Here is a 16,769-nt window from a genome sequence, read left to right on the forward strand (position 1 = left end):
AATTCTAAATATCTTCAAGATCCAAGGCAAATGAACCTTTCCCCTTTCTCTCCCAGGATAGTGTTTGTGAATTTTTCTGTGTTGAAGTTTCATTTTATTCTCGGTTCTAACTGTTTCCATCTGTTGTCACTATTTTATGGATTTATTAGTGCTTTCTTTTCTTGTGGTAACATATATTGCATTTGGAAAAGGTCAGACAGATAGCAGATTGTCCCAAAATGTATTGATTGCATAGCTAAATCATTTAGTTTTTTTTTCTATGAAAAATAACAAAGATATTTGGATCCAAATAGTATAGTGTTTCAGGTCAGGAGGAAAGTACAAATTAGTGAAAGGGAATCTGACCCAAATTTGCATGTTAACACACTTGATTTTAACCTTTTAAACATTGAAAGTTCAAGCCAAGGACACAGAAAGTGTTTGGTTTAGAGTTTAGCAGTTCTTTCAAAGAAACAGAAATGTTTGCATGAAGCTATGCACAACTGCATTCCATATCAGATCTTTCTGGATAAAGATCAGGATTACAATAGAAGCAGAGAAAAGGATTTTCCTTCCTTTCTTTTTTTAAAAGAAAAGGATTTTTTAAGCGTATGTCAGACTGCATCCAATAGCAAGCAGTTCTGATCAAGCCTGAAACTGCAATAAGAGCAACAAAGACAAAAATCAGAAATGAATGCCGTTCTTCAAAATTTTGATTGTAAATTGATCAATGAGATAAAGTATTAGAAGTTTGGATTTTTTTCCTATGGAAATGTTCACTGGATCTGGTACATTGTATCTGATATTGTTAATAGCAGAACTGGTCATTGGAATGCTGGGGAATGCATTCATTGGAGTGGTAAACTGTTTGGAATGGGTCAAGAACCGAAAGATCTCCTTAGCTGACTGCATCATCACCTGTTTGGCTGTCTCTAGATTTTGTTATCTGTTGGTGGCGTTGTTTGATTCATATACAGTAGTACTATCTCCATATTCGTATGGCCTTCATAAATTATCGATCTCTGTCACTAGACTTTGGAGTGTGATCAATTATGTTACAACCTGGTTTGCCACGAGCCTAAGCATTTTATACTTCCTCAAGATAGCCCACTTCTCCCACCCGCTTTTCCTTTGGCTGAAGTGGAGAATGAACAGAGTGGTTCTTGGACTTCTTGTATTTTCTTTGTTCATCCTGACTTATGATTTTCTATTGCTAGATAGCCTTACTGGTGTCTTACTATATGTCTATGGGATAGATAAAAGTAATCTAACTTTATATTCAGATGAAAGTAAAATTCCTGGTGTTAAGAGACTAATTCTTCATGGCTTGAACTATCTGATCCCCTTTGTTCTGACTCTGGCCTCACTGCTCCTTTTATTTCTGTCCTTGGCGAGACACACCAGAAATCTGGAACTCGGCTCCATTGGCTCTGGGGATGCCAGCACCAAGGCCCACAAGAAGGCCATGAAAATGGTGTTGTCTTTCCTCTTCCTCTTCATAATTCACTTGTTTTCCATGCAAGTGTCGCCTTGGCTCTATCTTGCATCTCAGAAAAGCAAGTTAATTATTTTTTTTACATTAGCATTAAATATCTTTCCTTCAGGCCACCCATTCATTCTGATTCTGGGAAATAGCAAGCTGCAACAGACAGCATCAAGGGTTCTGTGGCATCTTAAATGTCACCTGAAAAGAGCAAATCCCTTAGCTTTACACATACGCTTCCCAGAGTCTTTTCTGAGAAAGTAATTCCACGAGGAGCCTTCGAGGATCACTTCTACTTCTTTTTTTTCCTCTTCTTCTTCTTCTTCTTCACCCATTTAAGTATTGAACATGCCTGAACTTTTCCCTGACTAGACTGTTTTCAATGATAATAAACACACAGTGAGAAAACAGAATTTTAAAGAAATCATTTTTGTTTAGTGTAACAGGGGTTCACCTGATGCTTTGACTATATATCCTTTGTGGCTTCCAAACTTACATATTTTTCCCCCAATCTTCTTTCCTCTAAACTTCTCCTTCCTGATCTTTTCCCTGATCATTTCCTTTCTGATCTCTCCTCCCTAATCTCATTTTCTCTGAATCACCTCTATAACAGCTCCCTGTTCCTGTAGATGGGCAGAATCACAGCCTTTGGGACAGAAGTCCCCTGTGTTTCTCCTTTGCTAGCAAAGCAATAAGCCTTTTTCATTTCTCTCCAAACTGTGTCTTTGTTAATGAATTGGCATTGGAGACAAGAACTGAGCTTTCGGCAATAAATTTGGCACCCCAGATGGGACCTGAGAGCAGCTCCACTCCAGCTTTCTTTGGCAGATGTGGCTCTCCAAGCAACCCCCACTTCCATACTGAAGATAGGTGGCTGGTGAGTTTGTTGAGAGCCTACCTCTCGAGAAATTGGGATAATGTGTGAGTTTGCCTTGCACCAAACCAGAGTAGCTGTTCCTGTGAATAAAGGGAGGGATTGAGGACCCATCCCAGCAGCTGCTGAAGCTCTGTTTTGCTTCAGGGAACTCCCGCCTTCTCTCCCTGAACTACATAAGTTGTTCCACTTTGAGAAAAAGGAAGCTGAGCTCAAGAGAGTTATGACAAATTTGGCCATTCTGCAAACTCCCACAGTGTGCACACCAAGATCCTTGATTCTACACATCTGGTTCCCCTTTGTGGGAACATCTGGTCCTTCTTCATGGGGACATCTGTGGCACGGCTGGTGTAGAAGTTACAGTTAAGCAGGAATTGGGAATTTGGGATTTTCCCCCTATCTGATCTATTTGTTTTAAAGGTTCCCATCTGTTGGCCATGGTTTGGGAATTCCCTCTGCTTGTCTGTTTTGTTTGAATCTGTTACTGCCCCTTTTAAGACATGGCCAGTACTGCATTAATACTATAGTCTCTAAGGATAGATCTTGACTAATCAATTTAAAGGTTCCCATCTGTCAGCCATGGTTTTGGGGCTCCTCTCTGGTTGTCTTTGTGTTTTTTTTTTTGTACAATCTTGCAACTGGCGTTGGTCCCCGTCAGAGGTGAAGTGAGTTGAAGAAAGGGCCACCTATAAGTCTAAGATAATGTTTTACTGTAATGTTCTGGCTTTTAAATAGCTTTCTAGATTAATGTACGATCTTGCAGTTGGAGTTGGTCTGTCAAAGGTAAAGTAAGTAAAATAAATTTGTGCCTAATGTCTGTTTGTTTTAAAGGTTCTTGTCTGCTACCCCATGATCCTCTAGTCTGTTTTTTTTTTTTTTGATATGTTACTGGACCTTTAATACACGGGCCATGCTGTGTTGAACTGACCAGTAGTCTCATAAGCAGAGGGATCTTGGCTTAATGGGCCACCTACAGGTATAAGCCTGTCTAAGAGAAAGGCAGTTTATGGTAACACAAGCTGGCCTTTGAATTTTTTTTCCCTAGATTATCATACAGTCTTGAAGTTGGTCTGTCAGGGGTAAAGTATATGAAAGAGATTCTGTGTGTACAGGCCTTGATGCAGTTGCATGATAAAGGTTCTGAACCGTCAGGAACTAAGTTGAAGGTGCCAAAAGGCACTGTCTCTGGTGTGCAAGAAAAACCTGGCTTCTGCCCTGCCTTTCAGCCCCTTTGCCTGGGTGTATGGAGATTGTCACAAAGGATGTGACAGTAGGTTCTGGCACTGTCAGTTTATGACCTGGAGACAGGAATGATCTCCCCTTTTAAGATCTGGCAGGAGTCTCCATTTGGCCAGGGGATGTTCATCACTGAGGAAAAGCAATCCTTGCTATAATAGTATCCCAACCAACTAAATGCCTGGGGAGACTGGCAGAATAAACAACTGCACCCAGAAGAGAAAGACAGAAACTAAGGCCAACCTGTGTTTTGTGGGCTGCCTCTACAAAGGGATCTCAAGGAAGCCCAAGGAAAAGGATGGAAAGGGCCTCCTTCATTGCATATCAATATGCCTAGTATAAGAAAAAGCCCAAAAGGAGCCTCTGGATACAATTGACAGTGGGAGACTCGCTTCAAGTTGATAGCATTATGATAATGGTAACAGAGACAGGTCAGGCTCAAAAATATCCTGTGCTTCAACCTCTTGAATGCAACCTGGGAGGAAGAAGATTAAGGTACAGTTTTGTATATGCTGGATTATCCAATCTGCTCCTGGGATAAAATTTGTTGTGTAAATTGAATGCACAGATAACATTCATAAGGTCTGTTTCAGAATATGACTTTAAGAAACGGTCTGTAACTAGAGAGAAAGTTATAGGTATTGGAAATATATTTTAGTATGGAAAATTGGAAGGTAAAAGATACGTTTCTGGATGAGAAAGCATTTTGTCTGGTAAAGTAATGTTCTTATGCTAAATCCAAGATGAAGGAGGACAAAACTAAGGATATAAAGAAGTTGCAAATATTCAAGTATATCACAGAAGATTTGAGGAAGGTAAATCTCAAAAAGTTTGTGTTTGATTAAATTGGATACAATGCACAGTCAGTTAAAGTTCTTTGAACTTACTGATATGAAGCAAAGTCTGAAACATTGATCTGTTCTTATCTATGGATAATTTTCTTGTATTTGTTCACTTTTATTACTTGGGGAAACCAAGTCTTAAAGGAATTAGGGTTTGTCTCTGTTTTAAAGTCAGATGATTACTTTGTGACTGGTTAAACAAACAACTGTTACTTAGGTTATCACAATATAGTTGGCACCTAAATATATGTGACTAGGTATATGTATGCATCTTCGAACTGTCTAAACCTTGTCTAAGTGTTATGTAAACATTTATAAAATGAAATTTTATGTAAGTTTAAAGGCAAGATAACCAATAAGTGCTCTGTTTTATTCATCTATTTGACATAGAAGGGCCACACTGTCATTTGAAGACCTATCATATCTGTTTGCTTTGACTAAGTCAATTTCTGATCATTAACACTGTGTCCTAAATGTATAAGAGATGTAAGGCTATCCTTTGATTTTTTTTTTGTTAACCCATGAAGACCTGTGATCATTGTTTTCATACACTCTGGATTCTAAATTGTACTTTAAAAGATAAACTTAGTTAAATGTAAAGCTTAGGAGAGCACTTTGCCAACTTGGTGCTATCCAAACTAAAATTACCTGTAGTAAAAATCTTGGATTTGTATAAAAATAACACATTTGGTATTTATTCATGTCATTTGTTTTATAGCTGGATATAATCATCTCTCAAAAAGTCATGTATACATTTTTGTGTTACTCTTCACACTGGAATTGGAATTTAAATGCATTTTTGGAAGATAATAAGGAGAGCCTGATCTTTTATAGGTGACATTGTAAACCATGGAAGTATTCTGCCACTTTTTCCACAAAAACAAAGTTAAAAGCTCTCTTGGTCTTTCTTTGATGTATCAGATGTAATTATGTATTGTGTTACTTGTGAAGAGCCTCACCTTACCTGAGGTAGGGGTCTTCCTCCCACCTTACTCCATATTAGAATGTCTCCAAAATAGGTTAGATTTCAGCTCATTTAAAGTTATGTCAAAAGATTGATTTTTGTTGTAAAGATTCCTGTGATCTCAAAGAGGGGATATAATATGTAACTAAAGTTTCCTGTGATCTCAAAGAGGGGTTATAATATGTAACTAAAGTTTCAAGAGCATAAAAGTCATTTTTCTTGATTCATAGCTATTCTTAATATGTTTTTGCTCTGTTAGTTTCATTTTGTATTTTCCTTGTAAGCTTAATATCTGTTGCCTGATAGAGGTACTCCTTCTTAAAAACAACAACAACAAACCAAAGACCAACCTGGGTTAATTTGAAATGATAAGCCATCACTACAAGACAGACAGTTTATAATGCTGACTTCTAGTACTAATATTAACCCTAATTAAATGAAAGGGGTATCTGTAAAATGATAGCTATGGAAGTTATAACCTTTTACTCCCTTTTTAAGACTGGTTAAACTGGCTTGCTGGGTATTTAAAACCAAAGACTTGGAGACCACAATTCAAGGAAGTAAAAGGGCCGAGGAAAAAGCAGCCAACATTTTGGCCCTTGCCCTCTAAGGTCAGCTGAGACTCAGAGAATTGCGGGACCCCTCTCTGGGCCCTGCAACTCTGAGTTACCTGATCAGTAGATCAGGGAGATGGAGAGGACCCCACAGAACAGGAATCCAACTAGTGCACATTCTGTAATGAGGAGGGTCTTTGGAGATGGAAATGTCTCTGATGCTTCCAGAAGAAGCCACATATGGTCAGTTAGACCTCAACCCATCCTGGCAAGTGGCACCACAGGTAGAGGAAAGCTAAATAAGTCAGGAGGCTTTGCACATATTCCCAAGAGTGATCTCTGAGGAATCTCAGCTGACTCTTAAGAGTAGATAGGAACAAGGTCAGTTTTGACCAACTTGGTCTTAAATACCTGGCAGGAGAGTATAGCCTAAAAGCACAGTCCTACATGGACATTTGAAAGGAAAAGCAACATTTTTAAAAAAATAAATGTAACTTAAGATGTACACTTGTGTCACCTTTACTAAAAGTAAGGCTGGAGGATATAAAGGAAGGGTTCTTGTGTGAGAGTGCCTAATATTAATGATCATGAGAGTCTCAAATTTGTCCTGAGTTAATTTGAGTCTGATTTCATAGATCTACAAATATTCCTAATATTCACCAATATTCATTGATGAACTTGATATATTTTTCACTGATAAGATTATGAGTTATTGTCCTCATGGTTTTCAGATATTGGCTAAATTATGAATTGTTTTTTTGTGCTAATTATTTACAAAAAAATAATGTTTTGCTGTCTTTATTTTTCTCTTAGCATGATTCCTGCCCTATGTATGCCTTGTCCAGTCACCTGCCACTGTGGACTCTGGACTGCTCTCACGCTGAATGCCCTTAACTGTCCTCGAACCACCTGGTAGAGAGCAAGGACTCTGGGTTATTTCCCCCAACTTCACCTGCTTTTAGCAGGAAGTAGCTTGGATATGTTGCCACGTACTTTCCATAGAAATGGAAGCTAGAAATTGACAGTGGACAATTGTAACAGGGGTTCACTTGATGCTTAGACTATATCCCTTGTGGTTTTGAAACTTACATGTTGTTTTCTTTTTCCCAATCTTCTTTTCCCTAAAATTCTTCTTCCTGATCTTCTTTTTCTTGATCTTCTTCCTGATTGCTTCTCCCTAATCTCATTTTCTCTGAATTACCTCTACAAAAGCCCCCTGTTCCTGTGGATGGGTAGAATCATAGCCTTTGGGACAGGGGTCCCTGTGTTTCTCCTTGGTATGAAAGCAATAAATCTTCTTTTTCCTTTTTCTCCATACTCTGTCCTTGTTAATGCATTGTCTCTAGGGACAAGGACTGAGCTTTCAGCAACAGTAGTACAAAATAAAATAAATTATCCTTAAGTAGAAATTGGAAACACATGCTTGTACTGCTAATCTTAATCTGAATCTTTAAATTATAAACATTTTTTATGTTTGTAGGTATTTGCTAATTGTGTTAAATTCCAGAACACATAGTATGCATTTTCACAGTGACAGAAATCAATGTTTCTACCATGTTATGTAATAAAACTAAAAATAGAGTCCTCCCTCAACTCAGAAGTACACTCACATTCCACTACAAGATCACACATTTTGAGAATGATTGTGCCTGCATTTTGTTGCAATCTGATCACTAGAATTGTTAGAGCAACAAATAGAAACAAGACATTTGAAAAGATCAAGAGGGGAGGCACAGAAAACAAAATTTGTAACAGAATAACAAAGTTCTTGCTAAATTTGGATGTACATATGTATGTATAGTGCTATGGTAATCTAACTTTAGATATAGTAACTATAAATTATGAATAGGGTTAAGGTATAGAAATTTACTATAAATTTTCAGCATGATAATTTTGATAATAGGGATTATGGCATTGTATAGATGACATACATGTGTATATAGTGAAATTCTTTATATTGTGTGAGAATAAAGAAACAAAAAGCTGCAATTAAAGGTCTTATGTGCTTTAGTTTGAACTCGATGGAGCTGTAGGTAAGGGTACTGCTCTACTGCTATGCCCTGGGTTAATATTTCCTGTCCTTATATATAAAACTAAGGTGTAAGTACATCTGAGGTCTGTGCTATTTCCATGTATCAATACTGATGATGATGGCTTTATTGATAACATAGCATCTATTTTACTTGGTAATTTTCATTTTACAAAATAAAATGTGCATGTTATTTTGGGTATAGTACATATTTTATAAAAATTCTAATTATCTTGCCTTTGGAAAAGGTAATGTGCAAATCAAGCTAAATGCATTTTAAATTTAGATACTGAGTTTGTTTTGCTTTACATATTTTTTCATGTAAATGATTTAAAGATAACTTTGTACTCTTTACAATACGATAATCAAAAACATTATTTAGTTTTTAGTGTTACTGCATTTTTGATAAACAAGATAAAACAATTAAGCCAACTTGTGAGCAACTTTTCCTTCTAGTTAGGGGTAAATGAGTATATGTCTAACTTTAGCTAAATCCACACTTGGGCAGCAAATTTAGGGAAATGGGACTACAAGAAACAGAGGCCTATTCTTGACAATGGGAGTACAGCAAAGGACTGTGTTTACCCAGCCCAAAGGCAAGGGAAATTGCAATTGACATGTGTATAAGTGAATGGCAAGTGAGATCAAGTGCTACACTTCTACTATCCCCACATTAAGGCCTTTCAGGTGACTCAGCAGCAGCCAAGCCATAGTCCAAGAAGAACCTCTCTCAACTCATGCATTGCCAGGCCCATGCACTCTGGAGAAGAAAGACTGACATGGTGAGAGCTCACCATGGGGTTCAAACTGTTAGGGAGAGATGGAAATTATCACTGGTTCTTGCTGATTGCCCTTCTCTCTTCTGCTAAATAAATGTTCATTTTAAGAATCTGGGTGTAATGATTGTTCATTTCCATTCATCCTTCTAGGTAACTGGTAGAAGAGGAAAAAATAATATGTTTCTACTGTATAAATTGTCTTATCTCTGGTCTCTAGACCTAGTTCTGAAGGTATCTGATAAACAGAAATCAGGTACACCACGGTATGCTTTTTTTTGGCTCTTCTGAATGTATACAGCAGATAAAAACTCACATCCATATTGGTCTTTAAGAACAAGGCCTGTGGAATGAGGCATGGTGGTGATTGCCTGTAATCCCATCCAGGTTGGGAGGTTGAGACAGGAGGATCACAAGTTCAAAGCCAAAACTGGAAACTTAGTGAGGCCCTAAGCCACTTAGTGAAACTCTATAAGAAGGGCTAGGGATGTGACTCAGGGGTTAAGTGCTCCTGGGTTCAATCCCTGTTACCAAGACAAACAAACAAACAAACAAACAAACACCAAGGCATATGCATCTCCCTAATGTCTCAGATGGTTTATCTGCTTTCTCTTGGTAGGTGGCTTCTAGCAAAACTGTGACTAGATCCTGTCTCCGCTGAGCCCAGGTCAGGCTTTCAGGGGTGTTTGCACCATCACACAGTCATTCCCAATTCTCCTACTCCAGACACTGGGTGTTGTCTAGAGTAATTTATGTCCTATTCCAGACCCTGTGACCAATTTTCACAGAACAAATGAATCTGAAATATTTGGTTGATGCATATGAGAAACAGCCAACCTTTTCTGTCTTCTTGTACAACAAATCTAATTTTATAACTTTCATACACACACGCACACACACACACACACACACATACACAGTTGCAGGAAGATATCACAGGAGAGGTTCAAAGTTTTGTGTGAATTAAGACAAAGTGCATTTCTGAATGTACTTTTTCAATACTCCTTAGAGGAAATGCCATTCTTTATTCTGGTAAATCACGAAATCAATGTTCATGAATTTTCTTATTTTAATTACATCCATCATTACAAGTTTAGACTAGTTATTTTGTATTGTCACCAAAACAGATACATACAATAACACTTCCTCTAACATGTGTAACACTCCAATTTAATAAATGAAGCATATATACGTAGTTCAACAAAGGAAGTGAAAATAATCTGTAGTTATATAGATTATAAAAAGTATGGTTATGAACTTGGACTTTGAATTTCACTCATAGTATATAGCATGTGATTTTTATACTTTGTGTTAACTTTTTGTTACTATGATCAAAATATCTGACAAGAACAAATTAAAGAACTTAAAGGAGGAAAAGTTTATTTGGGGCTCCCAGTTTCAGAGGTTTAGTCCATGGTTGGTTGACTCCATTGCTCTGGGTCCAAGGTAAGGCAGAGCATCATGGTGAAGGGGCATGGCAGAGTAACACCCCACTGTTTATGATAGTTGGGAAGCAGGGGTGGGAGGAGAAGAAGCAAAAGGGGGAGAAGGAGAAGGAGGAGGAGAAGACGAGAAAAGTGCTGCAAAGAAGATGAACCCTTCCAGAGCACACCCACAGTGATCCTCCTCCACTAGCCACAGTCTACCTGCCTACAGTTACTACCTCATCAGTCCATTAAAACTAAGATGAACTGATTAGGTTACAGCCCTCATTATTATTGTACCTCTGATTATTTTACCTCTGAATATTCCTGAATTAACACAGGAACTTTTTGGGGGGATATCTCATATCCAAACAATAATGAACTTATATTGCATCCTTCATACTGAGTTTCTTCTTCAGTGAACTCAAGTGTTAATGACTAACTCCTGACTGATTCATTTTTTTTTGTTTTGTTGTTTACTGCTAAACTATCAATGAAGTCTTTTTCTCAGTTGGCTTTTATATTTCTTTCAGTATATTTCTGAAATATATCTCATCTCCATGGTCTCTTCCTTCCCATGCATGAAGTCTAGAGTTTTCTAGCCATCTCCAACTCCCTGAATTAGAATAAGTTCTTTTCATGTGAAATGGTACAAAGGTCCCCACATCCTGGGTGCTAGACTTACATTTTAAAATTTTTATTCTGCCTGACTTCTGAATTAAGCCAGAAAGAGTATAGAAAACGTAGATTTTTTTGAGATTAGTACATAAATCTTCCATGAGTTCATATATGTCACAAAACTTTTTCTAGTTTTAAGGAGTTTCTTTCCCTTCTTGTTTTAACTCTTGTTTCTTGTCAAATCTTACTTTTTCTTTTTCTATGCCCCATGTAGAATAAACAACTTAGCACTCATTCATTTAGCAAATAGTAATTGAAGGTCTAATGTTTGCCAGGCTCTTCCTAGTCCATGAATTGGTAATCAATCAATGGAGAACAAACAAGTCTCTTTCCTTATGGAGATTAGATAATTGGTAGCTAATGTTATTTTTTTAACCAGAGTCAAAATGGACTAAATGGGCAAATGCATTGTCAGAAAACAAGCAGGCAAAATCCTGTGTGGAAGAATTTGCAGAATCTTTATACATTTGCACCTTGTGGGTAGAAAGAGTTTTGCCTGTGCTTGAGGTGCTATAAAGCACGCATCGGGGAAGTCTTACAGAATCCAACAATGCTGATTGTTGATTAAATAAAAATCTTTGGAGGTGACTTGTAGGCACAATATATATTTTAAAGCTCTTGGAGAAAATGCTGATGTGCAGTTAAAGGTGAAAATCATTTGTACAAAATAGTACATATAAATAATATAAAGTAAATATATTTTATTGTGAAGTAATTTTTACCAAAGTAAGAATTAATGAAAAGGAGAATCTCTCTCTTATTCTCCTTCCCATCTGTTTGCTATTTTTCTTCCTTTTTTTCCCCCTTTTCAGCTGGTAATGTCTTATTGAGAATCAAATAACTGTATAGGATAACTGTCAGCTTAGCACTCATTCATTTAATGACTTACTGGAAACCAGATTCATAAATTGAGAAAAGTCACTCAGCCAGAGGTATGGATTTGGTACTACAACATATGATCTTACATTATTTTAAAATCATTCCCCCTTTTCTCTGTTTCTTTAAGAAATCCTAAAAGTTTCAAGACCCAAGCCAATTATTACTATCCTCATGAACAAGAATCAACTACTGATCATGGGCTTTGTAGCACCCTTCTGTGTTTTAACTAGATTTTGATCAAACTGTGATCACATTCAATAGTAAAAGTGTATTTAATGTTGCTTGTTCCACTACTGTGAGTTTCTTACTGTGAGTTCCTCAATACTTATTTCATCTATAACACAATCTGAAACACGTTGGAGTTTATTCTAACGAAACTAATAAATGATGTGTATATTATAGAGATTATTTTTAGAGAGTTTTATGAAAATTAAACCCAAAAGGCATTGAGTTTCAGTTAAGGAGGAAAGTACAAATCAGTGTAAAGAAATCTATTTCATATTTGCATGTTTGCATATCTGACTTCCTTTTCCAGACGTCCTTGCTGGTGGAAAATCATTGCAATGCCAATGTTGTGTAGGTACATTTTCTGTTTAACTTGGAAATCAGTAGCCAATTGAAAGTAATGTTAAAGTTTATCATTTAGACTTTTGAGACTGAATCTCTTGGCATATATTTCAGGTCTAAGGCTAGAATTAATATGAAAAAAGAGAAAGGCTGGGTGCAGTGGTACATACCTATAATCCCTGTGACTCTGGGGGAGGAGAATCACAAGTTTGAATCCAGGTCAAAAATTTAGCCAGGCCTTAAGCAACTTAGTGAAACCCTGCCTCTAAATAAAATATAAAAGGGGCTAGGGATGTGATGTGGATCAGTGATTAGGTGCTTCTGGATTCAATTTCTAGTACCAAAAGAGAAGGGAGGTGAGAGAGAGAGAGAGAGAGAGAGAGAGAGAGAGAGAGAGAGAGAGAGAGAGAGAGAGAGACCTTTTATGAAAATAAATGAGCAGAACATTACTTTGAGCATTTTAAATATAAAAGTGAAAAGCATTGAACTAGATATTGTTCTGCAACATTTTGACAGCAAAATTATCAGTTAAACATAGTGTTGTTTTTTTTGGATTTCTTTCTACAGAAAAGCCATCTGGAATTGAAAATACCTTTCTGATAGTGGCAATAGGAAAATTCATAGTCAGAATGCTGGGGAATGGGCTCACTGTACCAGCTGACTTCATTAACTGGGTGAAGAATCAAAAGAGCTCCTCAGGCAATCTCATCCTCACTAGCCTGGCTATCTGGAGTCAGCCATCTTTGGATAATGCTATTTAATCCGTTGATCATGGTGTTTATGGCCACTTCGGCAGGCCATAAATTATCAAGCCAGTTAAATTAGCAAAACTTGTTGTTGTCTTTTGGACCAATTGCCTAGCTCTCTCTCTCTCTGGTTTACCACCTGATCTTCCATCCCTGCTTCACCTGGCTGAGATGGGGAGTTAGCAGAGTACTTGCTACTTTAGGTCCTAGTGGGATCTTCTCTTTTCCAAACTTATGTTAACAGACGTTTAATAGCCAAAGGATTAATGAACATAGACAATGTGAAAGAAAGATAACTTGGTCTTTAGATGTAAGTAAAACTCTGTGTCTTAACAGTTTGATGGTTTCTATTTGGAGCTCCTAATACCCTTAAAAAGCTAACATGTTAAAAATCTTCCCTATCCATGTGCCTACTGTGACCTTCATACATCCTTGATGGAACTTCTAAAGAATGCTGCATTCTTGGTGGGTTTGGCTCACTCTTGAGAACTCAAGAGTCATTTACTTATCTCAAGGCTATCCCTCCTTTTCTTCAGTGATCTGCCCAGTCCTTTCGAGGATGAAGTATCCTTGAGGAGATTACTAGGTCATACAAGTTGTTGGAAGGAGTTTTCTTTGTTCTACCTTGTATTTAAAGGCCCCCACTGGGAATAAGACTTTGGAGCCTCACTCATGGAGAGGACACTCTGCCTGGGACTTCCCAGTTGGGAACCTGAAAAGCTGCCCTGGGACTCCCCAGCTGCATGACTTCGGGTGTTGGTGTTTCCCCTGATCTGGTGATGTATTTTCTTCCCTTTCTCTCTCGCCTATCACTTTTGCTTTTGCTCTTGCTTCCACATTATGACTAAAATAAATGCTATTCTGTATAAAGAGTGTCTTTATTTATTGGATTCAACCTGCCAAGTTAAGCAGCTGAACACTTTAGAGCTACACCACTTGCTTTTGTCACTGATCTCATAGCTCCTTTTATTCCTCTCCTTGATGAAACATCATCAATTCATGATTCAATTCCACGTGCTTTATGGTTCTCAGCATAGAGGTGTGTGAAAAGGCCATGGAAATGGTGATGTCCTTCCTCCTCCTTCCTAGTTCACTTTTTTTCTATCCTCCTTACAAGTTGAATTTTTCTGATACTAGAGAAACATCAGATGAATTTTCTTGTCATTTTAACATTCACTATTTTCCTTCAGGACACAGCTAGCTGAGATAACCACTGTGGCATCTTAAATGCCACTTGAAAAGAATAAAATTTAGGCTTTATAGACTTTTCCCAATAATTTTCAGTACTCCAGAGAAATTAAACTAGTAAGATATTGAAGATCCATTTTAACTTCTGATTTTTCTCACTGGAATCTTTTAGGTACCTTCGAACACCACAAAATTTCCCTAGAGCAGCCTATAAACTAACAATATTGGATTTTTAAAAAGCAATCATCATTGTCATTATAATACTTTCTACTAAGAAGAAAATATTGGAGACAATGTCAATGTAAACTATATAATGCAACATTTATTAATTTTATACATGTTGGAAATACATAATTACATTTATACATAAGGAAAAAGGCATAAATATTTAGATATAAAAATCCTCTCCAAGTTAGAGAAGGAAAAATATTTGTACAATAGTAAGTGAAAAATAAATCAAACACTAAAAATGTTTGAAGTATATAATCTCATAACAACACATTAACTTTTAAAACAAATGAACAAATGTATCATTAAGATCTGGCTTGCAATTCAAGCTCTCCTTTCTTTGAAGGATAAGAGAAAAATATCAACTAAATTTATAGGAAATTGTATAATTTTCCTTAAGTGTAAAATAACACTTTATTTCTACTTTGCAAGAATAAAAACCACAATTTGGCAACAAATGTGTGTGTGTGTGTGTGTGTGTGTGTGTCTATAAGGTTGTATAATCATGTGCCACATGATGATGAACCACATATAACAACTGTTTCCATAAGATTATAATGAAGCTCACACATTCCTAACACCTGGTGACTCGATAGCCATTGTAATGCTGTAATACAATGCATTTCTCATGTGTTTATGGTGATACTGGTAAAAACAGACCTCCTGTACTTCCAGTTGTAATCAGGACTGGTTCCAGGAGAATGCACTATGTCACAGGAGATGATGGCTCCAAGCACATTACCGCCACTGAAGACCTGCCAGTGGACAAGATGTGGAGGTGGAAGACAGTGATAGTGGTGATCCTGACCTTGTGTAGGTCAAGGTAATGCATGTGCTTGTAGTAGTTTTGAACAAAAATGACGTAAAAAGTAAAGGAATGAAAAAAATCCTAAAAATAGAAAAAGTTTATAGAATAAGGATATAAAGAAAATATATACAGCTGTATACTATGTTTGTGTTTTAAGACAGGTATTATTCCAAAAGTCAAAAATTTAAAAAAAAAACATGTTATATGGTAAATAGTTAGAGTAAGCTAAGGGTAATTCATTATTGAAAAAAAGAAAAACAATTTTAATATATAGTGTAGCCTACGTGTAGAATGTTTATAAAGTCTGCAGTTATGTACAGCAATATCCTAGGCCTTCACATTCACTCCCCACTCACTTGCTGACTCAGTGAGAGCAATTTTTATTCCTCAAAGTTTTTCATGGTAAGTGCCCTATACTGGTGTACATTTTTATATTGTTTTTGTTGCATATTTTTTAATGTTTAGAAATGCTTAGATACATGAATACTTACATTGGGTTACAATTACCTGAAGTATCTAGTACTATAACATGCTATATAGGTTTGGTGTCTAAGAGCAATAGGCTGTATTGTTCAGCCTCGGTATGTAACAGTCCATACCATCTATGTTTGTAAAAGTACACTCTATGAAGTTCACATAATTATGAAATCACTTAATGACACATTTCTTAGAAAGTGTCCCTATTGTTAAGTGACACATAACACCATTTTTGTCATATCATGTGCTATGTTTTGGATGTTCTTCTTGTCCACGTTAAAAGTTAAGTTGAAATTTAACTTAACTTTTAATGTGGTGTTGGGAGGCGGGGCTTGCTATAGTTTGGACGTTAAATGTTCTCCAAAGGTTCATGTGTTTAAAGGCTTGATCCACTTGATTCAAATAGTGCTTTGTGGCACTATTTGAAGGTGGTGGAACCTTTAGGATGTGGGACATAGTAGGAGGGTTTTAGGTCTTGAGGACATGATCTTTTCCTCTTTTTCTGCTTGTGGGTTGAGATATAATCACTGGCTTGCTCTTCATATGCACTCCTGCAATTATGTGCCACCCTCACCAGAGGCCCCTATGGGACTACCTGATATTGGACTTGAATACAGAGCAAGGAAGGAAAATAAACCTGTCTTTATTTCTTAAGTAGCCTGTGTCAGGTGTTTTGTTATAGCAATGGAAAGATGACTAACACAAGAATTTAAGGAGGTTTTAATGCTTCTCTCCAGACTCAGTTCTTGTTCTCAGGGGATTTGATTGGTAGCTTCAGGATGGGTGATTATAGAGCAAGTCTGGTTTTTTGGTTTTTTTACCTCTTGGTTTTTTTGAGCATACTGCCTTTCTTCCTCACATGCTCACTTCTGCTCTTGTCGCCTCTCTCATCATGTGCTGTCCTTTTGCCACAATAGATGCTGAGCAGATGCCAGCCAGCATCATGCTTTTGGGCTTCCAGAACTGTGAGCTAAATGAACTTCTTTTCTCTATAAATTACTTACACTTGGGTATTTTGTTGTAATGACAGAAAGTGA

General features: G+C 37.0%; 1 protein-coding gene across 1 annotated transcript; it reads left to right on the top strand.

The window, feature by feature from the left end:
- Positions 1 to 751: 751 nt before the first annotated feature.
- Positions 752 to 1,726, top strand: Tas2r42 (taste 2 receptor member 42). The gene has a single exon (XM_026412104.2). The coding sequence runs from the start codon at positions 752 to 754 to the stop codon at positions 1,724 to 1,726; it is 975 nt and encodes a 324-aa protein (XP_026267889.2).
- The last annotated feature ends 15,043 nt before the right edge of the window (positions 1,727 to 16,769 follow it).

Source organism: Urocitellus parryii, chromosome 5, assembly GCF_045843805.1.
Source record: "Urocitellus parryii isolate mUroPar1 chromosome 5, mUroPar1.hap1, whole genome shotgun sequence".
Classification (NCBI taxonomy): domain Eukaryota; kingdom Metazoa; phylum Chordata; class Mammalia; order Rodentia; family Sciuridae; genus Urocitellus; species Urocitellus parryii.